At 48.1% G+C, this 25,023-nt stretch overlaps 1 protein-coding gene across 13 annotated transcripts; it reads right to left on the minus strand.

The window, feature by feature from the left end:
• Positions 1–1,153: 1,153 nt before the first annotated feature.
• TTLL3 (tubulin tyrosine ligase like 3) lies at positions 1,154–22,551 on the minus strand. Of its 13 annotated transcripts, none has more exons than XM_068982763.1 (12): positions 22,379–22,551; positions 20,400–20,568; positions 20,168–20,265; positions 18,165–18,279; positions 17,225–17,317; positions 15,819–16,014; positions 12,439–12,587; positions 8,846–9,089; positions 7,393–7,828; positions 2,712–2,985; positions 2,030–2,106; positions 1,154–1,857 (listed from the first exon to the last, which is right to left on the minus strand). In XM_068982763.1, exons 1-12 carry the CDS (start codon positions 22,526–22,528, stop codon positions 1,717–1,719), a joined length of 2,142 nt encoding a protein of 713 aa, XP_068838864.1. In that variant the 5' UTR covers positions 22,529–22,551; the 3' UTR covers positions 1,154–1,716. The 13 variants fall into 13 exon arrangements, with proteins under 13 accessions (XP_068838864.1, XP_068838863.1, XP_068838865.1 ...); XM_068982762.1 differs by lacking the exon at positions 2,030–2,106 and adding an exon at positions 18,998–19,126 and having other exon boundaries at positions 2,547–2,985; positions 9,014–9,089; XM_068982768.1 differs by lacking the exon at positions 2,030–2,106 and adding an exon at positions 18,998–19,126 and having other exon boundaries at positions 1,623–1,857; positions 2,810–2,985; positions 9,014–9,089.
• Positions 22,552–25,023: the final 2,472 nt, after the last annotated feature.

Below are 25,023 nucleotides of genomic sequence, written 5' to 3' on the forward strand. Positions count from 1 at the left end.
ATATACACGCATCCCTAAACAATGTATTTTGTTTTGCTTGCTTCTCAAACTCCTGTGGAATGGAACTGTGCTATATATATCCTTTTGTGACTTTTCTCCTCCACCCTGGGAAATGCATCTGTTGTATGGCATGGAGTTGGAATGCTGGGGCTTGCAGTCTATCCACCCGACATTAATGGACACTTAGGTCATCGGCTGTGACCACAGTGCTGCTGTGGGTCTGCCTGTCTGCGTTTTCTCATTCAGCTGTGCAATAATTTCTGGATCCGAGTGTATTTATCTTGATTTGACTCGTGTGTTTCCTAGGGCCACTGCAATGAATTACCACAACCTGGGGCCTTCCCTGGAGGTTCAGTGGTTAAGACACCGCACTTCCATGGCAGGGGGCATGGGTTCAATTCCTGGTTGGAGAATTAAGATCCCATGTGCCACATGGCACGGCCAAAAATTAGGGGGAAAAAAAGTTTACCACAACCTGAATGGTTTAAAATAGCACAAAATGGATTCTCTCTCCCAGTTTTGGAGGCCGGAAGTCCGAAATCAAGGTGTTGACAGGACTGTGCTCTACCCAAAGGCTCTACAGGAGAATCTTTCCTTACCTCTTCCAGCTTCTGGTGGCTCAAGCACCCTCTGACTTGTGGCCGTATCACGCCAACCTCTGCCTCTCTCCACACAGCCTCCTCGATTGTCTTCAGTCTCTTGTAAGGACAATTGTTATCGGATTGAGGCCCCATCTGGATGATCTCATCTCAAAATCTGTACTTTAACTTACATCTGCAAAGACCTTTTTTTCCAAATAGACATATCCACAGGTTCTAGGAAGACGTACCAACATTCAACCCATTATAAGGAATGCTGAGCTTTTTTCAGATGAGAGGGCCTTGTTGGATATTTCCTTTTGAGGTGACCTTGGCCCCTTGCAGAGGAAGGGACGGGCCCACTCCCTCAGGAGAGGACTGGGGTTTAGCAAGGTCCACTCTTCTCCGCTGAGTCTCCTGTCGTCATTGGGTGGGAGTGCGGGGCTGTGCTTTGGGGGGAGTTGCTGACAGCCTCTGGCTCTTGTCCTGGGCCTTGGAGTACAGGGTCACACTATACCCTCTCTTCACCCTCCCAACAGAAAAGGAGCCAAACCTTGAAGACCTCATTTGCTCTTTTTTATTTGGCACTGCATCCAGGATAAGGGTGGTGGTGATGGAAGCAAGAGCTTCTGTGGCCACATGTCCCTTGTGCCCTCCAAACCCCGGTCATGGTCAGAGGCCCTGGAAGGCTCAGTGTTGTCATGAGGTGTGTCTCGGCCTTTGGTCTGTCACAGAGTCTGGCCTTGCATTTGCCTTTGGTCTTGCTCTTCCTACAGATGCTAGGAAGATTTCCGTCTTCAAAGGGTTGAGACCACACATTACTTCCAAAGTGGGGACCATGAAGGTGCTGGGGAGCAAGAGCCTCCGTGTGAAAGGAGGGGAGAAGGAGGAGAGATGATCAGGAATCTGTTCAGGAAGGGGGTCCTGAGGGATGCAAGCCCTTCCCTTGGGGCACAGGCCAGCCTGGGGGCTACCCTCTACCTGTGCCCTCCAGCCCTGACCCCGGTAGTCAGCACTGCCCAGCGGGGTACTGGTCACAGTTTGAGGCCCACCTTTTTTGGTTTCAGGGCGTTGGGTGCCAGCTTGAGCTCAGGGTTAGGTGGGAGGGAAATCAAAACCTTGGCAGTTGGTAGAGTCATCAAGGCCTTGTCTGTGGTTGACAGGGCCTTAGTGCCCGCCAGCTTGCTGTGCTGTAGTCTGAGGACCTGCCCCTGGGGCCAGGGCACATGGGGAGAAGGCAGCCGGGCCTTGCTGTGGAGGCTTGGGAAATGGTAAGGGGCTGTGGGAGCAAGAGGGGCTGTGAGGGAGTGGGGAGGGGCTAAGGCTCACCAGCTCCCCCTCAAGGTGTGAGTGGAGGGTGGGGAGGCAGGGGGAGATGAGGGCAGATGGAGCCCACCCAGTTCCTTCTCCAGAGGCCATGGGAAGGACACAGGGTTTGAAGTCCAACAGACCTGGGTCTGCATCCCAGCTCTGCCCCTTCTGAGCTGTGCAACCTCGGGCAACTTCCTTATACTTCCTGATACCTCGGCTGGAAAATGGGGATCATAGCACCTCCCTCGCTAGGCTGTGAGAACTAAAGGAGCTGGTCAGGTAGTGACACAGTTTCAACTGTTATGTGCTGTACAGATATTAGTTCCTTTTCCCCAGAGGCAACTTTGCACGGCAGCAAAGACAGAATACTACAGCAGGAAAAGTTGGGGCTCTGGCGTGAGACCAACCTGGGACTGAGTCCTGGCATCTTCCAAATGAGTACAACTGCCTCACCACGTGACTACTTTGCGGGGGGTGGATCACAGTCATTCAGTTGTGCAGTTTTTAAAAATACTTTGTAAGTGGTAGCTTTTACTTACTACCGGTGACTCTCTGGTGGGGCTGTGGGTGGGGGCAAACCCAGGTGGTTAGGAGCGGCTTGGAGAACAGGAAGAAGTTGTCTTGAGGCCCTGGGGTGTTTGGGGGGAAGGGTCTTACCCAGGGCCTGAGGGTTCTTCAGACTCAATGGCAATCTGTTCAAAGAGTGGGGATGCCTGTCCCTGCTAGCTAAGGTCATGGTAAAAATGCAGCTCATCCTCGTGCTGGGGGTGTCCCACTTCCGGAGATTGGGGTGGACCTGGGCTGTGGCACTTTTCGCCTTGCCTTTCTTCCCCTTTCCAGGGGCTGAGGTGGTGGCAGTGGAATCTGGCTTCTCAGTGTGCCCCAGGCTTCTGGCCCCAGCAACTTTCCTAGAAGCTGACCTGTGGATGGGGCTTCCTGAGTCCTTGCTTTCCCCAGAGCCTCTTGGGGCCAGCAGGTGAGGGAGGGCTGGGCGGACGGCCATCCGCCGGTGACTCATCATCGCCAGGGGCTTCTTGATGGTAGAGCCCTCTACTAGAAGCCGGATACCCACATACTGGGGCACCTCCACAGCAGGCTGTGGGGAAGAAGGGGAAACAAGGCCTGCTCAGACCATGGTGCTAGAATCCTAGGTCTAGAAAGACTTAGGGAAGGGGTAGATGGAATTCACTTCTGGGACACCTGGTCAGGAGACATTTCTGGGCTGAGAAATGCAAAGCCCGTCTCTATCCTCTAAGGGGTCTGAATCAGTACCTGGAGGGTCACAGAGCCCCTGAGATGAATAAACCAGAGGAATGGGGGGCAGTCTTAGCCAGGCCCCCACCTTCACCCCTCCACCCGCCTGCCTTCCTCAACTCCCTGGCCGGGAATGCTCCTCCACCGGCTGCTGTCAATGGACAGCTTCCTGAGATGAGCCAGATTCCCTGCTGAGAGCATGTGAATTACAACACCCAGACAGATAAGAGGCCTGGAGCCTGCCTAAATTCTCATCTGAACCAAGGGAAGCAGAACCTTAAAGAAGGCTTTCTGTGGAGAGAATGACGTTGCAAATATACAGAGGGAGGCAGAGAGAAAGATCCAAGAAAGGAGCTCCTGGACCATGTTCAGTTCTTATTAAGCCGAGCTGTACTTCCTGCACTGGACACAGAAGAGCCCCTGCATCTTGTTAGGAACACTCCTGTTAACCTAGGGCTAGGCTGAGGGGTTTTCCATGTCATCAACAGATCCTGATTAGAACCCATCTAAACATCAGTGTCATTCGGAGCTTGTTAAAAATACAGATATCGAGAGACTTCCCTGGTGGTCCAGTGGTTAAGAATCTGCTTTGCAATTCAGGGGACATGGGTCCAATCCCTGGTCAAGGAATTAAGATTCCACACGCCATGGAACAACTAAGCCCCTGCACTGCAACTCCTGAGCCTGCACGCCACAGCTAGAGAATCTGTGCCCTGCAGCGAAAGATCCTCAAGACATAATGGAGATGATGGAGGTCCCACATGCCACAACTAAGACATGATGGAGCCTAATGAATAAATAAATGCTTTAGAAATTTACCGATATTAACGTCCTACTGTATAGCACAGAGAACTACATTCAGTAAATATCCTTGGACAGATCATAAAGGAAAAGAATATGAAAAAGAATGTATGTATATGTATAACTGAATCACTCTGTATAGGAAAATTAATACAACACTGTAAATAAGCTATACTTCAGTTTAAAAAAATACAGATATCAGAGCTCATGGGAAGCCCAGTTGATACAGAAAAACTCATCTTTATGGAAGAATCTCAGCTCATAAATGCAGAAAGAATGATAGAAATAGCAATGTACCATTCTGTGACTCTAACAGAACAGGCAAGAATCAAAACTGGATATCAAAACAAGTAGGTGAAAAGGATGACAGGAAAATGTGTCATCTGCACGCTGCCAAAGAATGACCTTACAAAGAAAATGATCACTGCAAAGAGCAGGATCCAACTTACCATGCAGAGGTCTCGTAGCATGACCTTACTTGCACAGTCAGACTTAGCATCACCAATCACGAGACACTCTGACAATGGGTGCCTCGTGATGCTGTATGAGGCCCCCAGTATCACCTCTCAAGTGTTCTTGACAAAAATGTGTAATCTGAACCTCATCAAGCTGTGTGACCTAACTTCTAGTTTATAGGACATTCAGATAACAGAAGTTAAACACCACCATGAGGAAACAATCAGATAAATCCAGAATGTGGGACAGTTCCATAAAACAACCAGTCTGGGGCCTTCAAAAGATCCAAACATGGGTGGGAAAAAAAGCAGTGGAGCTGTTCTAACTTAAAGAGATTAAAGGACATCAGAGAAAATAAAATACCAGGAGTAAATTTAACCAAGGAGGTGAAAGACCTGTACACTACTGATGAAAGAAACTGAAGATGACACAAATAAATAGAAAAATATTCTGTACTCATGGAATGGAAGAATTAATATTATTAAAATGTCTATAACACCCAAAGGAATCTATAGACTCAATGCAATCCCTATCAAAATTCCAATGATATTTTTCACAAAAATAGAGAAATCAATTCCCAAAGATGTACGGAATCACTTAAGACTTCCGAATAGCTGAAGAAATCTTGAGAAAGCACAAAGCTGGGGGCATCACACTTCCTGATTTCAGACTATTGAGTTGGCCAAAAAGTTCATTTGTTTTTTTTTTCCTGCAAGCATACACGGAAACTCAAATGAACTTTTTGGCCAAACCAATGTATTACACAGTTATAGTGATCAAAACAGTATGATATTGGCATAAAAACAGACACACAGATCAGTGGAACAAAATTAAAACCCCAGAAATCAATCCATACATTTGTGGTCAATTAAGTCATGATAAAGGAGGCATGAATATACAGTCTCTTAATATGTGGTGTTGGGAAAACAGGACAGCCACATGCAAAAGAAAGAACCTGAACCACTATCTTACACCATATAGAAAAATCAACTCAAATGGAGTGAAGACTTGAACATAAGACCTTAAACCATAAAACTTCTAGAAGAAAACAGCCAGGAAGTTCCTTAACTCAGTCTTGGCAATGATTTTTTGGATTTGGCAACAAAAGCACAAATAAACTAAAAATCTTCTGAACATCAAAGGAAATCAACAAAATCAAAAGACAACCTACCAAATGGAAGAAAATGCAAATCACTTGTAAGAGGTTAATAACATACAAAGATATAAAGACAATCTTTCCCCACCCCCCCCCCCCCCCATGCCATGAGGCATGCAGGATCTTAGTTTTCCCAATTGGGGATCAAATCCACACACCCTGCACTGAAGTGTGAAGTCTTAACCACTGGATTGCCACAGAGGTCCCCAAAATATATAAACACAATCTGATTAAAAAATGGACAGAGGATCTGAATAGACATTTTTCAAAAGAGGACATACAGATACATGCAACAGGTGCATTAAAAGGTACTCAGCATCACTAATCATCAGGAAAATGCAAATCAAAACCACAATGAGATATCACTCTCACCTGGCAGAATGGCTATCATCCAAAGGACAAAAAATTACAAGGGTTGGCAAGGATGTAAAGAAAAGGGAACTTTTTTGCAGGTTGGTGGGAAGATAAATTGGTGTGCCCACTATGGAAAACAGTATGGATGTTCTTCAAAAAGTTAATGTCAGAGCTACCATACAATCCAGCAATTCCACTTATGGGTATTTACCCAAAAGAAATGAAAAGCCATTTGAAAAGATATCTGCAAGCCCATGTTCATGGCAGCTCTATTTATAATGACCGACATATGGAAGTGACCTAAGCATCCACTGACAGATGAACAGAGAAAATGTGTACCTGTAATATGATGGAATATTCCTCAGCCATTAAAAAGAAGAAAATCTCAGGACTTCCTGGCAGTCCTGTGCTTCTACTACAGGGAGCATAGATTTGGCCCCTGGTTGGGGAACTGCAGGGGCACTGGTTTGGTCCCTGGTTGGGGAACTAAGATCCCCTGTGGAGCGGCCAAAAAAATAAACAAAAATAATGAAATCTTGACATTTGTGACAACATGGACAGACCATGGGTCATGCTAAGTTAAATAAGTCAGAGAAAAACAAATACCGTATGATCTCAATTATATGCAGAATCTAAAATAAAAAACAAACTGAATTCACTGATACAGAGAACAGATAGCTGATTGGTGGGCAAAATGGGTGAAGGGAATAAAAAATTACAAACTTTCAGTTACAAATATATAAGTCATGTATAGAATCATGACTATAGTTAATAATGTTGTATATTTGAAAGTTGCTGAGAAAGTAGATCTTAAAAGTTCTCATGCAAGAAAAAAATTCTTGTAACTGATGATATATGTTAACTAGACCTATGGTGGTGATCTTTTCAAATTTGTAAATACTGTTTATGTTGTACATCTAAAACTAAAAATGTTGTATGTCAATGATATCTAAAAAGACACAAACAGAAAACTTCAGAGAAATCCAAGCCATGCCTATTAGGCCCTTTAAGGCAGCTACACATCTTTTAAGCATCCCAAGAGTATACCTATAGGTCTCAAGATTCAGTCTTGAACACATTTTGAGTGAAAAGACAGACATGCAAGGCCTTTTGGTTAACAGTAGAGCTTCTATAATTTTGAGGGCTTCTGTTTTACTGGAACCTCATGGAAGAGGAAGTTATTTATTTGAGCAGGGATTTGAATCCAGGGAGGCTTCAGAGTCTATGCTTATAACAGTATGCTACCAGCCTCTAGAAGTATTATCCAACACACTGACTCATTTCATCCCCCAAACCCCAGGAAAAAGATGGTAACAGCATGACCATCTTACAGACAGGGAAATGGGGGCTCAAGAGGGTGGAGTGGCTGTACCCAGTCACTGCAGCAAGACCAGGACCCAAACTGGGTTTGTGTGACTGCAGAGCCCTGAGCTTTACTACAGGGAGGCCTCCCTGGGTCCTGCCTGGGCCTGGCCACCTCACCTGCTTGTAGATGAGCTCGAAGGCCCCCGTGTCACAGTTGCGGTCCAGTCGCCGGTCGATGACCACACGCAGGGTGTCTGCCTGCACACCGGCACAGAGCCTGGCGGTGACAGCTGTGGAGGGTGCCATGGTGGGGCTGGCATTGATCTCGATCAGCCAGGGCTGGAAGTCCTCACCGAACACAAAGTCAGCACCGTAGAGCTCGAAGCTGGCCTTCCGACACTGCACGGTGTCCTGGGAGGTCTGCAGGGCGTGGATCACTGCGGCCTTCATGCCGGGCACGATGACAGTGGACCAGGCGTTCGGGGCCCCCGTCTCCTGCAGGTGGGCCTGGAATTTCTGGCTTGACCACATGTTGTCTGCGGGCAGCAGTGGGTGCCGGTGGCATGAATTCTCCAGGTGCTTCTGGATGGAGTTGTTGCACAGGTGCACAGAGCTGGGACAGGGAGCAGGAAGCTGAGGGCTGGCTCCCTTTGCCCCACCCACCCAGACATGGGGAGGGCAGGCAAACCCCGGAACCAGTCCTGCCCACACCAAACTGTGCAGCTTGAGTTGGCAAAATCCTCATCACCATCTTTTAGGGCCACTGCCAGTCTGTGCTCAGGGCCTCTCTGAGGGTACTAAATATGGGGCCACAGTGCCACGTGCTTTGTGACAGTGTCACAGTTAACTCTCCCAGTGCCTGGAAGAAGGTAGCTCAGAGTACAGGGCCTGTAATCACCAAGACATGCACTCAAGTCCTGGCTTCATTGATGACTGGTAAAATCCTATATAACTCATTTAACCTGCATGCTTCTTTCAACATGTAAAAGATGGGGGTAGTAACAGTACCCACTTGGCCAGGTTTTCATGAACGTCTGAGATAATATACATGAAGTGCTTGGCGTTCGTCACACGCAAGCATTCAGTTAACCAACAGCTCTGAGCTCCGTGTCACTGGCTCCATTCTACAGATGGTGGTGACTGATGCTTAAACAGGGTTCCACTCGACCCAAGTCACAGAGCTTGGAAGCTGCAAAACAGGAATTTGAATCCAGGGCTCCACAGGCTTCCACTCACCCCCAAGTGAATGCTGCTTCTCTGTTTCTCCGGATCCCCCTTTACCCTGCTCTATATCTTTTCTCTCATAACACATATCACCTTTTAACCCATTGATGATTTTACTGATTATGTTCACGGCTTGTCTGTTTCTCCCTGCTGGAATGTGAACTCTTGAGGGCTGGGTTTGTTTCATTCACTACTGTGTCCCAAGCGCCTAGAATGGTGAATGGCTCAGGGTACACGTGCTGTAGGCATCTGCTGGGTGGAAGGATGGGTGGATGGATGGGCCTGCCTGCCTGCAGAGGCTGTGTTCGGAGCCCAGCACTGCACTGAAAGCACTGTTCCTTGCCAGCTCCCAGATTAGATTAGGAGCTCATGGGACTGAGGGGGCTGAGGGCGGGGCAGGGCTCACTTGTCCAGGTTCTTCAGGGAGAAGGGCTGTGTGGAGAAGCGGATGTAGCTGTCACGGTAGAACCACACAGTAAGTGGGTTCCAGTCGGTCACCAGGAACCACTGCCTCAGATCAAATTTGGTGCCAAAGATGAGCAAGGGCCGCTCGATATACTTCTGCACCACCCACTTGCCGTCCTTCATCATCATGGGGTTGCAGTCCACCAGCTTCAGCATTTCCTCCAGGTGGTCCATGCACATGATACCTAAGGGGGAAACAGGGCTGGTTAGGGGTCAGGCCAGGCTTCGGCTGGGAGATGGGCTAGCGGATTATGAACAGTTCATCCTAAGCTCGCATTCCCTAAGGACTGACAGGCCCGAGTGGGTAAGTCTGCCTTTCTCCATGTTCTCTTTGGGAAAGCTGAGAATCTGCCAAGGATTTTTTTTTTTTAATTAACCAGTTTTGATGATGGAAAGGAATATATGTACATATAAAAATTTAAACAGTATTGGGTCTTTTTAAAACCATATACATATATGACTTTGATTAGTTTTTCATAATAACAGAATATAAAAGAGCAGAGGCAAAAAGCAGGCAGTACAAAAGGGTACACAATTTAAAAACAACAACAACAACACACATCTCCTGATCCAAAGAAGCCAGGTGCTGCTTCCAGGTCCTATGGATGGGCACCCAAGTTATGGCAGAGTCTGTGTGTGCCTCAGCTGCACAGCATTCTATGCATTTAAACATCCTAAGGAACTGGAACAGTGCCTGGCACTTGGTGAGCATTCAGTAAATGTTAACTCATCATCATTATTAGTTACCTGTGAAAAACATCTCTAATTATAGATTTGTTGGCTAAAAGGGTTTGTACATTTTTTCACTTTACAGAACAAAGACGTTCTACCAACTTGCACTCCGAGTAAGAGTGTATGAGATTGTGTGTTTGCCCACATACTACCGACACTGTTGATGATTTATTTTTGCCATTCTCCTAGGTAGAATGGTATCTTTTAATTTTATCTGTTTTATAACAAGTGAAGTTAAGCATCTTACGCTAATTAAGGCGTTTTAATGCTGATAAATACAGCTGAACAACGCAGGGATTAGGAGTGCCAACGCTCTGAACAGTTGAAAATTATTGTATAACTTTACAGTAGGTCCTCCGTATCCATGGTTCTGCATCCACAGATTCAACCATAGGTCATGCAGTACTAAAGTAGGTACAAAGTGAAAGGATCTGCTTACATGTGGACCCATGCAGTTCATTCATGCTGTTCAAGGGTCTACAGTGAGAATCACACTGCAGACTGACACCTACACTTAAAAATCAATCTTATTTCTTCACTGCTTGGTCCTCCAAACAGTCTGACTGCCTGCCAATGGCACAGAACAACTTATGCTTGGTTCCCAGGCCAGATTCTTTCCCAAAAGCCCAGACTGATGACTAATATTCCCAATATGATGATGACTTATGTAGCCACAGATTGAGACTGTTCATGACCTCTGACCCAGGAATTTCACTTTTAGGAATTTATCCTAAAGAAATAAGTGTAAAAACTACTATAAATGGAAAGATATGTGCACAAGATATTCATCAGTGTTGCTAACAGCAATTAACCAATAAATAATCAAATAAATAGGGAAAAAACTGATGGCCATCTAAATATCCATCAGAAAAGGATTAAGTAAAACCATGAGAGTACATATAAACAAGATTAGACTGTGCAGCTATAAGATAGAATGAGGTAGGAAAGTATATACTGTACTTTTATATAAAATTTCAAAAACAGGCAACACTAATCTATGGTATTATATGTCAGAATAAGGGCTTCCACTGGAGGGAGGCAGAGACCAGGAGGTAGCACAGGGCCCTCGAGGGTAAAGGTAATGTTTTATTTTGTAATCTGGATGCTGTTTCCATGAGTGTGTTCCCTATGTGACAAATCACTGAGTTGTATATTCACAATGTGTGCCCTTGTCAATGAAGGGGACTGTATACATATTTCAATCAAGTTTTACTAAAAATGGAGAGAAAATGTTGAAATACACTGGAACTCACTGTACTGTTCTATTTGTTTTTGTGTATGTTTGAAAGTGACTCTAACAATAAACTAAAAATGGGGGGCAGGGGGAAGCAGATCTAGATGTATGGAAGTGGAGTGACCTCTAAGCTCTATTAAGAAAAAATAAAGGTGAAAAACAGTAAGTAATACTCACTGATATGAAAAGATAATGAAAAAAGGAAGCTACATAGTATGCTCTTATTTAGAATAAAACACACATAACACCCAACACGCATAGACGAGAGTATAGAAACACACCACAAGGTAAACAGTAGTTATCTCAGTGAAATCAAAGGTTCCCTTAGTTTCTTCCACGTTTCTGTACTGTCTGGTCTTGTTTTAATAACAAATATGTATTTTCAAACCTGGGAAAGACCAACAAAACGATTTCCAACGTAGAAGAAGAAAAGACTATGATGCTAGTTTTAGAGAGACATCCCGAGAGTGTCCCACAGTGTGTGACGCTGCGACAGCTTCACTAGGACATGAACAAATTCTCCCAAGGGCAGTATGTGGGGTGATCCGCTGCCAAAAATCTGTTTTTTACATCTTAGAAGTCCTTAACGATCTTTTAAAGGCTGGGCTGATGCACGATCCCAGCCTGCTGGGTGCCCTGTTCAAATTCCATTCATGCTGAGCAGTCAAAATAGTGGCTAAAAATTATAGCACTTACATAGCAGTTACTCTAAAAGTATAGGATCGAAGCACTTTCCATAATGTACTCATGTAATCCTCTTGGGTAGGTATTATTGGCTTCATTTTACCAAGGATGAAAATGAGGCACAGAAGAGGTTAACTGACCTGCCCCAGGTCTTTCAAATATTAGGGAGCAGAGCTTGGGTTTGAACCAAGGAAGTCTGGCTCAGCTCTCAGCATCCACACCCTTAACCACTGTTCTACACCTCACAAGGATGCATAAGTCAAATCGGAGAGCCCTTAGACGGCAAGTAACTGCAGTGAGTACCACCAGGCCTGCCTAAAGCATTAACCTAAACTCTCAGGGCAGGAGAGGAGGCGCTGGTATCATCATGTTGTTTAGTTGCTAAGTCATGTCCGAACTCTTTTGCAAAGCCATGGACTGTAGCCCGCCAGGCTTTTCTGTCCATGGGATTTCCCAGGCAAGAATACTGGAGTGGGTTGCCACTTCCCTCTCCAGCAGATTTCCCCAACCCAAGGATTGAACCCATATCTCCTGAATTGGCGGGTGGATTCTTTACTGCTGAGCTGCCAGGGAAGCCCTATCGTCATCACAGCAGCCAACATTCATGGGGTGGCTACTGTGCCTGGCACCGTGCTGAGCAGTACATGCACTACCTCATTTAATCCTGGCCTCACAGGAGGTATTATCATCAACTCTCACAGATGAGGGAACTGAGGTTCAAAGAGGTGATATAACTTCCTCAAGGTCACACAGCTCATCAGTAGAAGAGCTGGGATTCGAATCTAGGCAGTTTGGCTCCAACAGAGGCTGTACTATTAACCTCCCAAGCCTGTGGTTGGGGAGGGTGTAGGGTGCTGGTACAGGTAGCAGGGGCAGACCCCCACCTCGTCCACGGGACTTGGCTCCCGGCTTCACGATCCAGATGTTGCGATCTCCTTCCATGTCCATCTGGGGCACCACAGCCCGCAGCTGCTGCAGGATGTCCTCACAGCGCTGGACCTGAGTGTCGAGGTACCTGAGTTCTGCCCCCTCGCTGTGGGGAGATGATGGGACTTGGACAGGGCTGGGCCCGGGGGCATCCTGGTGAACAAGGCAAGGGGAGACACAAGCCCCCTGGCCATGGTCCCACCAGCTTTAGTCACACCCTTCCCCTTGAGACCCAGACAGGGCTCTCCCAATCCTCCACCCCCACCCTCAGGCTGTGCCCCAGATCCACCCTGCCCAGGGCATCGTCCCCAACTGCTGGAATGGGACTTCTACCTACCGTAACCCCTCCGACTCCAATACTCTACCTTCTGCCACCACCTCTCTCTCTATTATATTAAAACTGCTCTTTGGCAGAATTTAATCACACCAGCATCAAATGATGAGACACCTCTACATGCCAGGCACTGTGCCAAGGGCTTTACATACATTATCACTAATCCATCTTTAGGGAGATGTTATTGATCCCATCTTAGAGAAGTATAAACTGAAGCTTGCAGGGTTAAATGATATGCCCAAGGTCACACACTGAGTTAAGAGGCTGAGCCAGGATGCAAACTCTAGCCTGCCTGAATCTTTCATCCACAAGTGTTTTTGGCGGTTCACTCCTCTCTTAATCTTTAACCTAACACTGGTGGATAGGCAGGCCCCTTCCTCATCTAATTCTTTTCTTGCACAACTATATCATACATCTCCTAGATTTCTCTTCCCGTCACTTACCACCTGACACCTACACTTATTTGGTCATTGCCTGTCTCTGCTCACTGGAATGCAAGCTCCATGAGACCAGGAATACTTTCTATAGTTGTTATTCTCTGTTATACTCCTGTCCCCAAGTAGTACCCCAGCACTTATTAGGTTCTCCCTAGAAGTTTGTTAAATGAATGAATGATTGGAAAAGGAAGTCTCTGGCAGCGACTGGGCTGTATGGATAAGAGTTCAGGGACAAAGAGGAACCTGATCCCTACATGACACGAAATGTCCTCAACTAAACCAAGTCACAAAATATCCCAGGTTGGCAGCCTCAGCCAAACTCTCCCATTTCTTTTCTTTTGACTGAACAGGAAGGAAGCCTCCGCTAGATGGTAACCTCTCTTTTAACATCTCTCGGATGTTAAAGAGGCTGGAGCCTCTTGGATGTCTCCAGCCACAGAGAACTTATCTCTGTTAGTAAGGCTGGCATAGCAGTGGCAGCTGGGCAGTGCTGGGAACAAGGACAAAAAGATGGAGGGGTCTTGGGCAAGGCCTCCTTTTCACACATGAATCCTGGCTCTTCTATTTCCACAAGGTTTGCTGGAAACGTTTCTGTGGCCATGGCCATAAAGAATATACTGAGCAAATCTGTGATCTGGCCCAGGAAAGTGTCACATGGCAGTGGCAGGGACACGTGCAATTTGAAAAAGCATATTCAACACGACAGGATGATTTTATATTTAGTGGAAAAAAAGAAAACCCAGTAGTTCTGTGGAAAGTGGACCTGGTGGTCAGGGGACGGGAAAAAAAAAAAGCCTGGCTGGTGAGTTGTGGATTTGTTTTTAAAAGCTGAGAAGTAGCAATAAATATTGACTTAATTAATGTTAATAATCTAACAGTTCAGTGCAATGTTACATGAGGTAATATTTTATGTAATCCTGATTTTTTTAATTAACTTTTTTTTTGACTGCTTCATGTAGCATGTGGGATCTTAGTTCCCCGAGCAAGGATTGAACCTGCACCCCATGCACTGGAAGCAGAGTTTTAACCACTGGATGACCAGGGAAATTTCCTAATCCTGCTTTTGAGAGGTTCCTTTAGCCCTCAACTTGCCCCACATCCAGAAATGCAAAGGACTGACATGATTTCCACCGACTCTTATAACTCAGTCCTGACGATTCTTTTTTTCTTTTTTTAATATTTTAAATTTATTTGGCTGTACTCGGTTTTACTAGCTTTCACTGTGGCATGTGGGCTCTTTTAGCGGCAGCATGTGGAATCTAGTTCCCTAACCAGGGGCTGAACCATGGCCCCCTGTATCAGGAGCTTGGAGTCTTAGCCACCAGATCACCAGGGAAGTCCCCCAGTGATTCTTAATTTCAGAAGGGCAGCTTTATGTTTTCTGGCAGCTAAGGGGAAAGTATGGGATCACCTAGTTTTCATTCTATAATGTTTAAAAAAAGATACAAATGAATTATTCATCAATGATGTGGGTTTCAAAGTTCATTTACTAGTTCTTCAGTCTCCCCTATCAATCATTAAATCTGTCTGTTCCTTTCTATTCTAACACCACGCCACTTGAGGCCTTTAGCCCTCCCCCTGACTTGCTCCAAGTCTCCCACCTTGAGCTGTCTGCTCCTGAGGGCACGGATTTTGCTTCATTTCTGGGGTCTGGCACGATGCCTGGCACATAGGAAGGGCTCAGTAAATGCTGAGTGTTTTCTTGCCTTCAGGCCCTCTTCCTGCCAGTTTTTCCTGCACACTGTACTGAACAGCATCTCCCTACAACAGGCCCAGACCCATCTCAATACTCCTTTCCTCTGCTCAAGAACCCTTCCCCAAAATGTGTCCTGCAAATACAACCACTAAGCATTCTTGGGGCAGGGGGCTGGGGTCACATAAGTACAGGATACACTGCACACTCTGTCCCTCTTGGGAGTTTACACCATCTTCTGAAAAGTCCTGCATCAAGGAAACCTATTTTAACTTTGTTCAACCCAGTGTTTTCCAAATGTGACTGACCACAAAACCCTTTTTTCATAAACTCCATTTCAGCATATAGAACTGGCATGATATATAATAGGCTTTGCAAAATGCTGGCTTCCAGGATAAAATCTAAATGACTTAACCGAGTCTTACTTTGTGAATGAATACTATGAGTCAATGCTGAGCACATCATAAAAATTATCCTGTCTAATCCCACCTTTGAGGCAGAACATTATTTTTAAACCTATTCTGCATTTGAGAAAAGCAAAGATCAGATAGGTTAGTGAGATTCCCAAGGTCACAGAGCTTGGAAAGAGCAAAGGCAGAACTTGAACTCAGATCTGTCTGACAACACAGGCCATGATTTTAGTGACTATGCTACACCGAGATCTGGGGAAGAGTAGTTTGGACCCTAATATGAAGCCAGTGAGAACTCCTGAGGGTTCTGGAGGAGAACAGTAGAGCGAATGAAAACAGTGAGACTGGGGAGAAGCTGGGGGCGGTGGGTATTCGACAGAGAGCTTCTGTCCCTGACCCTTAGCTGGGAGCATGAAAGCTGCCTGAGAGCACGCCCCATACCCTGGGCTGCAGAGGCACTCACTGGACCACTTGGTAGTAGCGCTGGAGAAAGAGGGACCAGCCCTCAGGGCTCAGGTGGAGCGGGGCCTCCACGTCCTTGTCGATGTCCATATGTGCCAGGTTGTTAAGGTGCTCCTCGCAGGCACACAGAGCCTCGTCCACAAACTCTGGGGACACCAACACTGGCTTCTTCTCCTGTTTCTTCGGCTGCTTGTCTCCTGAAAAGATGGGATAGAGGTGGGGGCTGTCACTATTCCACACTCCACAGCTCCCACTGCCCCAAGGCCTGTCACTTACCCGTGACTTCACCTGAAATACACCTGCAGCTCCTACTGCTGTGGGACCTGCCACTCACCTGGGGCTTTGTTCTAAATTCACCTGTGGCCTCAGTGCGCGTCCTTGCCCCTCACTGTGCAGGACCTGTCATTTATTTGGGCTCCACCCTAAATGTCCCCAAAGCATCTCAGCACCTAGAGTCCCAGCAGACACACCTGCAGCCTCTCTGTGCTTGGGAGCTCTGACACACCTGAGGCCCCTTGAGCCCCTGCTCCTGACACACCCAGGAGACAGCCATGGGGAGGTCTCCCTCTGGAAGAGCCAGGGACTTTCTGCTCACAGCAGAGCTGCCTCTCATTTCACCAAATCCCTGAAGAATTCTGGGAACTCTGGCTGATAGGACTCTGGGATACAGGATGGAAGCTCTGAGGTAGGAGCTAAGTCCAGAAAGGGAAAGGGGCAGCAACTGGTTGAGCCAACAAGTAGGGAGAGACTCTCTGCGTCCCCCTTCACATGGCACGAGGGGTCCTCAGACTACATGAAACTATGGTTTTACTGCTGCCTCTCCTCACAGATCTGAGCTCCCCACAGGCAGGGATGGGCCATGTCCTCTTAAGTCTGTCCTCTCTAGAGCACTCTGCCACATGCCAGGCCCATCGGAGGACTGAGCGAGGCAGTAGGCCAATTAACAAGCAGATAGGAAGACATGTGGGTAAGTGGGTGGGCGTGACAGAAGAATGATGAGTGGATGGGCCAGAAGATAGATTAAGTGGTGGATGGCAGGATGGAAAAGAAGTACATGGATGGGGAGGCGGGTCTGTGGAAGCGTAAGTAGGTAGATAGGCAGCAAGGTGGAGTGGATGGATAGGCAATGTGGAGTTGACAAAAGTAGGTGAATGAACAGATTGACAGTCGGGGGACGGATGAATGGATGGATGGGTGGATGGGTAGGTGAATGTGAGATGGGTGGGTAAGTAGGTAAGCAGATGGGTGAACAGACTGTGGACAGAGAGAAGGGGAGATGTATGGAAGAGTGGGTAGGAAAGGGTGGTGGATGGGCAGACGGATGAGAAAAATACCATGACAGATGGGTGAGGTGTGCTGGGTGGGAGGATCAATGGTTAGGGGAGCAGAAGTGACCACAGTACTTACTTGGGGCCTCTCCTTCATCGACAGAGTTTGACTTCCACTCGCACTTTACCACCAGCTTGAGAACGTTGCGGGCAGCTGTCAGCCAGAAGTCCTCTGCTCCCGGGGCAGGGGATACCCTCCTCAGCCCCTAGGCTCCAGTCCTGTTCTGGTTCCGGAACCTGATCATGACCTGTCCCACTCTGGATCCGGAACCTGACTACCGTTTCTGGCTCTACCCCACTTAGAACCTGGCTTCTGTTTCAACTGTGGAACGAGCCCCAGAATCTGACCTGACTTGGCTCATATTCCACCTTCAGAATCTTGCTTGGTTCTGCTGTCTGATTTCTCCTCCTCTGTTCCTGATCCACCTTTTTTTTTTTTTAATTGTGTATGTGTGTGATTTTCTATTTTTTTTTTATTTGAAGTATAGTTGATTTACAATGTCCTGATCCACTTTTAATACTTATTCTAGCCTGAGAACCAGACTTTGGCCCCAAATCTATAAAGGATTTGGAGACTAATTTAAACCTAGCGTCTAATGTGGATCCAAATTCTGACCTGAATTTAGAGCGTGTGCTGGAGTTATAGCCTACTCTGTCTGTGAGCCCCAAAGTCTAGAAACTTTTCTTGGAACTAGACTTGGAACCCAATCTAGTCAGTGGAATCTGACAGGGGGTTGGAACTTATTCTGGATTCCAAACTCAACTAGGTGACCAACTTTTAGAACCTGCTCTAGAAAATAAGATAAACTACATCAGCTCTTCTGGAGGTCTGGGGTGACCAAGGTAGGGGCCTCATTAAGAGAGGCACATAAGGGAAAGATGAGGGTTGGGGATGGAGACGGAAATCTGCTGGGACACATGAGGGCATGAGACAGGCCCTTTGCTCTCCAACACCAGCCAGGGCTTTAGCCCTCCTCCTTTGGCTTGAGGGGCTAGGCATGGGGCTGGTATCTCCTTACCTATGAAGGCCTTTTTGTCATCCTCAGCCCCCAGGCGGTAGCAGCGCGGGAAGAAGGAGTCGGCATCAGCCTCATCGAACCACGGCAAATTCCGGAGATTGAGACACAGACCCACCTATGGAGTCAGCTGCTGAGGGGGCTGGGTGGGACTTGCCCAAGGGGCCTCCAAGGGACTCTCCACACTGGGCACCCACCCAGAGAGCTCAAGGGGATGCTGCGTGGACAGGCTCAGAGCCTCTGCCCCACTTGCTAGGCTCATGTTCACCTCCACGTGCTGCTCATGTGGCTCCCTCTGTCCAGAATGCCCCGCATCCTTCCAAGCCACCCTTTGGATCCTTAAAAACCTGCCTCTTTGAGGAATCCTTCCCAGTCCACACTAATAATAGAACAGCAGGTCCCAATTATAAAGCCTATCATTCTTGCCGTAACCCTAGAGGATAGGTCTTACTGGAATTCTCACTTAAAGAAGAGAGCCTGAGGCTCAGAGAGGTGAAGTCAGTTAACCAAGACACGATATAATAGAACCATCAGCCAGACAGTCTCTGCTTACGAGAGAAGGGTCCTCCTGCTCACAATCATTGGCCATGGTGTTTGTTCTTACTCCAGACCCCATTTGGCTCCTGGAGTCTATTTTAGTCACCATGTCTATATGTGCCTGACATGCTGCACAGGTTGGATTTGAACCCAGGTGTGTTCAAATCCCACTGAATCATGTACCTCCCCACCTCCTGAGAACTCTCACTGACAAGAAGAGCAGAAAAAGGGACTGCCAGCCCAAGAGCTGGCGGGGGTGAGGGTTGGCAGTTGCCATGCCTGCGCTCTGAAGAGCTCACCTTTGTGGTAAAGGAGCCTGCCCGAGCATAGTGGTTTATCATCTGATCCTTGGAGAGGAAGCGACAGTCCAGGATGTCCCGACGAGTAGTCCAGATGAAGTAGGGGATCTCGTTCCGAACCATACGTGACTGGGGAGAGGGGAGGAGACAGGCAAGGTTGATGTGGGCACCACAAGATCTGAGGAAGCTTCTCCCCGCCATGCTGAGCAAGGTGGGTGAATGGAGGGAAAATATCCTTCCAAGGGGTCCTCTAGCTCACGTCATCTTTTTGTAAGTTAAGAAAAGACATCTCTTCCCTTTGGGGCACACGCTGGTGAGCAGAGAGCAGGCAGGCTTGCAGCTCTTTCAACCAGGTGCCCCTAGGGTGTGACTAAAGCCCACAACTGAATGCCACACCTTGTTCTGGGTCTTGGTCATTAGTGACTTAGTGGCAGGGCAGTGACTCTAAGCTGATGGTCACAGACCATCTGACAAAGGTTTTCTCGTGAGCTCCACTTCTCCCCATCCTTCCTAGAACTCTGGGAAGAAGGATTACTGATAACCAGTAACACCATGTGCCAGGGCCTGTGCTTAAGCTTTCCGTGTCAATTCATTTAATCCTCACCATAACCCTATGTGGTAGGTGCTACCATTATCCCCATTTCACAGATGAGGGAACTGAGGCTCAGGGACTTGTCCCAGGTTCACAATGTTGGGCCATGTGGAACTGCCAGTCCTCAACCTCACTTGAGAGACAATAATGGCAGTTTGGGATAGTTCAACTCAGAAAGTGGTGGTACGAAGATTCAAAGCCAAGCGTCTTGATCTCAACACACATATCCTCCCCAACATATCAGCCTTTTTCAAAAATTTTTAAGTCCTTCCTTCTAACCTTCACTTGCCAAGGATGGAGGAAGATGAACTATGGGGTTTTATTTGGAAAGGGGAATTACCAGGTGTGGAGATTGTGCCAGCTTCTGATACAGCCTGGCAAAGAGTCCTGATCCCAGGCCAGCCTCATCTGTGTCACTCACCACTCCACTGGCCTACCTAGGCTTTAGAGAACCGATTGTTTTTACCGCAGATAGGGAAACTGAGATTTAGAAAACGGCTTGTCTGGGGTCACCAAGCTGGACTCTAGTGCTTTCTCTTGAAAGAAGCAGCCCCCTATCCAGCCCCCTGGGTCCTCACCATCAGAGCGTGTTTCCCATGTAGGTCATCAAATTCCAATAACTCATCAAAGTCAAACAGCTGTGATGGCCGGAATGCCTCCTCCTCATCTTCATCCTCTGTAGATGTAGAGCCCAGGTGTGGGAAGGCCCCAGTCCCCGCCCCTCAGCCCCACATCAAAGCCTCAACCTGGGACAGTGGGAAACAAAGAAAAGGGACTCAGGCAGCTTGTGGGAAGGGAGGGATTTCTCACCTTCCTCCGTCATGTCACTGTCACCCATTACTGAGCTGTCCAGATCCTTATGTGGTTGTGGCAAAGTGGTACCCAAGTGATGAACCATCTTCTTCTCCACCCAGCCCCTTTGGCGCAAGAGGCAACGGATCACAGGGTAGCGACCTTGGATCATAAAGATCTTCTTCTGCTATAAGGTGACAGAAGACTTTTTCAGTAAGTATAGCCTAAGTGCTGGTCACAGGGGAGATAATGGTGAGCCAGACAGCTATGGTCTCTGCCTTCATGAAATTTATATATTCTAGTAGGAGAGACAGACGGTAAAAAAGTAGAAAAATAATCTGCATAGTAATAATCATAATAGCAACTATATACTGAGCGTTTACTATGTGTTAAGCACTTAAATACATTACTACTAACAACAATGTGTATTTTTAATAGACACTATTATCCCCACTTGGGGATTCCAAGGTGGTGCAGTGGTTAAGAATCCGCCTGCCAATGCAGGAGATGCTAGAGACATGGGTTCAAACCTTGGGTTGAGAAGACCTCCTAGAGGAGGAAATGGCAACCCACTCCCAGTATTCTTGCCTGGGAATCCCATGGACAGAGGAGCCTGGCTGGCTACAGTCCATGGGGTCACAAAAGAGTCAGACATAGCTAAGCACCAGCATGCAACCAATCTCTACTTAACTGGTTATGAAACAGAGGCATCGAGACACTGAGTAGCTTGGCCACTCAGTGGTTAAGTGCAAGAGCAGGAATTAACATCCAGGCTGGGAAGCTCAAGAAATAGGATTTTAATGGGGATCTAGAGAATCAATCAAGGGAAGCTGAGAAGGAGCCAGAAATGTACAGAGCTGGGCAAATGGCAGTTAAGGCAGAGGGAAAAGCACGTGCAAAGGTCTTGAGGCTGGAGGGGTCAGAAGGAACTGGAAGAGAGCCATGGTATATGGAGTGTGGAAAATGTAGGGAGACCTAAGAGGTGTGTGGAAGGCACTGACGGCTGTGGAATGAACTTGGATTTTATATTAAGAGCAGCGTGAAGCAATAAAGTGAAGGGAGGGAGTGACATGCTTGGAGGCTGTTAAGTGTGGCTTGTTGTCCTATGGAAAACAGAGGGCAAGGATGGAAGAAAGGAGACTAGTGAGAAGGCTGTTGTGGTTTCTCTAGGTGCCTCCAGCAGAGATGGGAACAAGGTGGGAGTTGACATTCCTTTTGGAAATAGAGACTAGTTGTGCTATTAGGATTAGATGTGTGGGTGAGGGAACAGAAAGATCAAATTTCCTGGCTCAAGCAACTGGGAGATGGAAAAGACCAAAGAGCAGGGAGAATAATGGGTCTGGGCAGGAAAATGACGAGTATGGTTTAAGACATGGGTTTGAAATGCTTTGATGTTCCCTCGATGGAGATGTCAAGCGAGGGACTGGATCCACAGAGCGGTGCAGTCAGAGGCCAGGCTGGGCTGGAGAGGGAATGAAAAGGGCGCAGGATGGATTGAACTCACAGCCAAGGAGACAAGTGTAGAGAGGGATCCAGGGAAACAAGAATGTCCTGAGAAGTCTTCAGAATCAACCGAAAAGTAGCTGCCTGGGAGGGAGAAAGGAAAAGCAGGAGTGTGCAGACGGCCAAGAGGAAAGGTGTGTTGGTGCAGAATGACACAAGGTGCCAAACCAAGGTCAGGACAGAAAAGGGACTGATTGGTGGATCTGGCTCCTTAGCGGTCACCAGTGACCTTAACTAGAGAGGTTCCTGATGAGAGTGGTGAAGGACAGGGACCCAGAGTGGTGGGGGCTGACTGAAACCCAGATAAAGAAGTTGAATTCTGCCAAGAATTTTGGTTGTGAACGGGGTGTTGAAAACTGGAAAAGTATTTGAAGACAGGCGTGGGATCAAGGTTTTTTCTTCTTTATTTTCTAAGGAGGGGAGAATATAGTGCAAGGAGGCAGGGTGAGCCACCCTCCAGGCCTTTTCTAGCCCTTCCCCCAACCCCCTCCGACCTTGACAGCTCTCTCCACGTGGATCTTGGCGTTTCTGAGCCGGCCCATGTGTTGAGACGCCTTGGAGAATCCTCGCCAAAGGACAAGAGAACCTGCAGAAAGATGCGGAGTGGGGGTGGGGTAGGCACCCCTTCTCTCTCCACCCTGCATCCCGATGCCTATCCTCTACCGCTCTTCTCCGGTTCCCCGGATTCTCAGGTCCGCCCCAAGACAGCCTTGGGCCAGGAGGGGCGAGCCGCAAGTGGCCTCAGCGTCCTGGGGCGGGGCGTCCTCCTGGGCCGGGGTAAGCGAGGGCCCAGGGAGGCGGGGATCCTCGGCGCCCTGGGCGTGGCTGTCGTGGGTCGAGGGCTGGAGGGCGCAGTTTAGCCGGCGCGCTGAGGCTGGGCTGCAGACCCAGTCTTGGCCGTGCGCCGGACCCTTCTCTGGAAGCCGGAACTCTGAGTGGCGCGCCCTGGGCCATGGGGCGGGGCAAATTGCGCGGCACTCCAGCGGCTGAGGCTTCCGCGGCCAGCTGCACACTGGGCCACCCTCCTGGCGGTACCAGGAGGTGGAATCCGGCTGTGTGGCCCCCAACTCCCCCGCCCTCAGAAGCAGCGCTGCCGTGGGCCCCTGCATAAGACCCTCGCCGCGCGCGCGCGCGCGCATTCCCGGAGCCCCAGAGCCCGCCTCCCCTCCGCGCGCAGCCGCGTCTCGCGGGAGCGCCCTGCGGGGGCCAGAGCTGAACCCTCCGTTCTGAGGCCCCGCCCTCTGTTTTTTGTCGCCTTCGAAACGATTCCCCTGGCACAATCAGGCCTCGGGTGGCGGTTCGGGGGGTCTACTTCCAGCGGGGCCAAACTCGGGGCCTTGCCTGCCCTAGACCCGTCATGAATGGGGCACTGAAGCTGGAAGCATAGAGCACGGGCTGCCCTGCCAGTTTCTAATGGGGCCCTGATTCCTTATCCAGCGCTTCCTGGGGCTTCAGTTATTCCACAGTATTCAGCGAAGACCACCTGCTAGTAGTGGGCTAGGTGCTGGGGATCAGAACAAGCTACAGATGGTCCCTGATTTCATGGCGCTTACTGCCCGGTGGAGGGGAAACAAAAAGCAAGCAACAGAGGAATAACAGGTGTTTTATGCGTTAGATAAAGTGGTCAATGATGTCCTCTCTGAAGGCGTGACATTTAAACTGAAACCTACTGAATGCAAGTGAGGAGTTGGCCAAGGGAGGAACAGCATTCCAGGGAGAGGAGCCTCTGCAACAGCCCTGAAAGGGTAAGGACTTTTCTGGGGGAACTAAAAGGAAGCTGACCAGATCTGCAGCTCCTGGCAGATGGAGCTTGGGTAAGGTCCTTGGGGGTAGATTTGAAAGCCAGGACAGTATTATGGGGAAAATAAAAGGGCAGAACTCCCAGAGCCCACCCCACCCCCCACCCCTCCCCCCGCCTCCGAAAAAAAGACAGCACTTGGAAATAGAAAATAAGTATCGTTTCAATCTACCAAAAAAACAAGTTAAGCAACAGCCCTCAAGACAAGACTAGGCAACCTTTTTGGAGGTAGTATGAAAACGTACACCCTCAAATGTCACAGGTGAGACAAATAAGGTTCCAAGATGTTAGTTAGTTGCCTTAAATCGAACAGCAGAGCCCTGGAACCCAGGTCTGACTACAAAGCCCCACTCTTAAACAGAAACACTATTAAACACAAGTCCATATCATCACTCATAAGGGTTGCCTATCAGTCATGCAAGTACCAAATGGACAGTGTGAGAGGCAAACTCTAGCAATGCCCTCTCAAGCAGATTCCAGGAACCCAGCTCTGTCAGTCACTGATACATTGGCTCATACAAGTGAAGGTGCGTCCTCCACAGACCTCCCTAGTCAATCCCAACCACTAAGATCACCCTTCTCAACCCTGCGGCTGATGACTGGGCTTCCCAAAAGGTAAGCCTTCAGGAGAGGACTGGCTGATTGGAGACCATCCAAGTCTGTTCTGATCAGCCAGCAAATTTGGTTTTAGCTCTGAACTCTGGGGGATGGATCCACAACAAATTAGAATTCTGGCTGGCTCACCCAGGCATTGCTGTCCTGTGAGGGTTGAGTGAGCAGCTGCCATACTCTACTGGATGTCCAGCCTCACCGCACCTTCACGTGAGCAACAATCACTGCAAAGCTAGGCTAAGGCCGTGTGCCCCACAGAAGGGCACACCTAATTCTGCAAGACAGGAGGGGGAGGTCACAGAGGTAATGTCATAAAGGGGATGATAGCAGCCCAAGCTGTCCCCACCCCCAACCCCTCCTTCCTTTAAACAGTACCTTGTCCTATTTCAAGAGACCCCTTTTGGCCATATGGAAGATTCTTCGAAACTCAGCAAAGCCCAACCCTTCTCAAACTTTTCTTGGCCTCCTCTTTCATAAAGACACCCCGCTGTGGGCTCCCACTGACTTCCATTAGTGAGCGTGAAACACTTCAATGCACCTCTTTATTTACATATGCAACACTTCCACTGGCCCCCAAGTCTCTCTGAGACAGGGATAATGTCACCTCCCAACAACCAGCACAATGGAAGTTACCAACAGCTTGGATACTGGGCTGGTGGAAAGATCAGTCATTGTTTATTCACTACTTGTAATGACAGGTACTGTGTCAGACTGACATTATCTCCACTT

This window comes from Capricornis sumatraensis, chromosome 10 (genome assembly GCF_032405125.1).
Source record: "Capricornis sumatraensis isolate serow.1 chromosome 10, serow.2, whole genome shotgun sequence".
Lineage (NCBI taxonomy): Eukaryota > Metazoa > Chordata > Mammalia > Artiodactyla > Bovidae > Capricornis > Capricornis sumatraensis.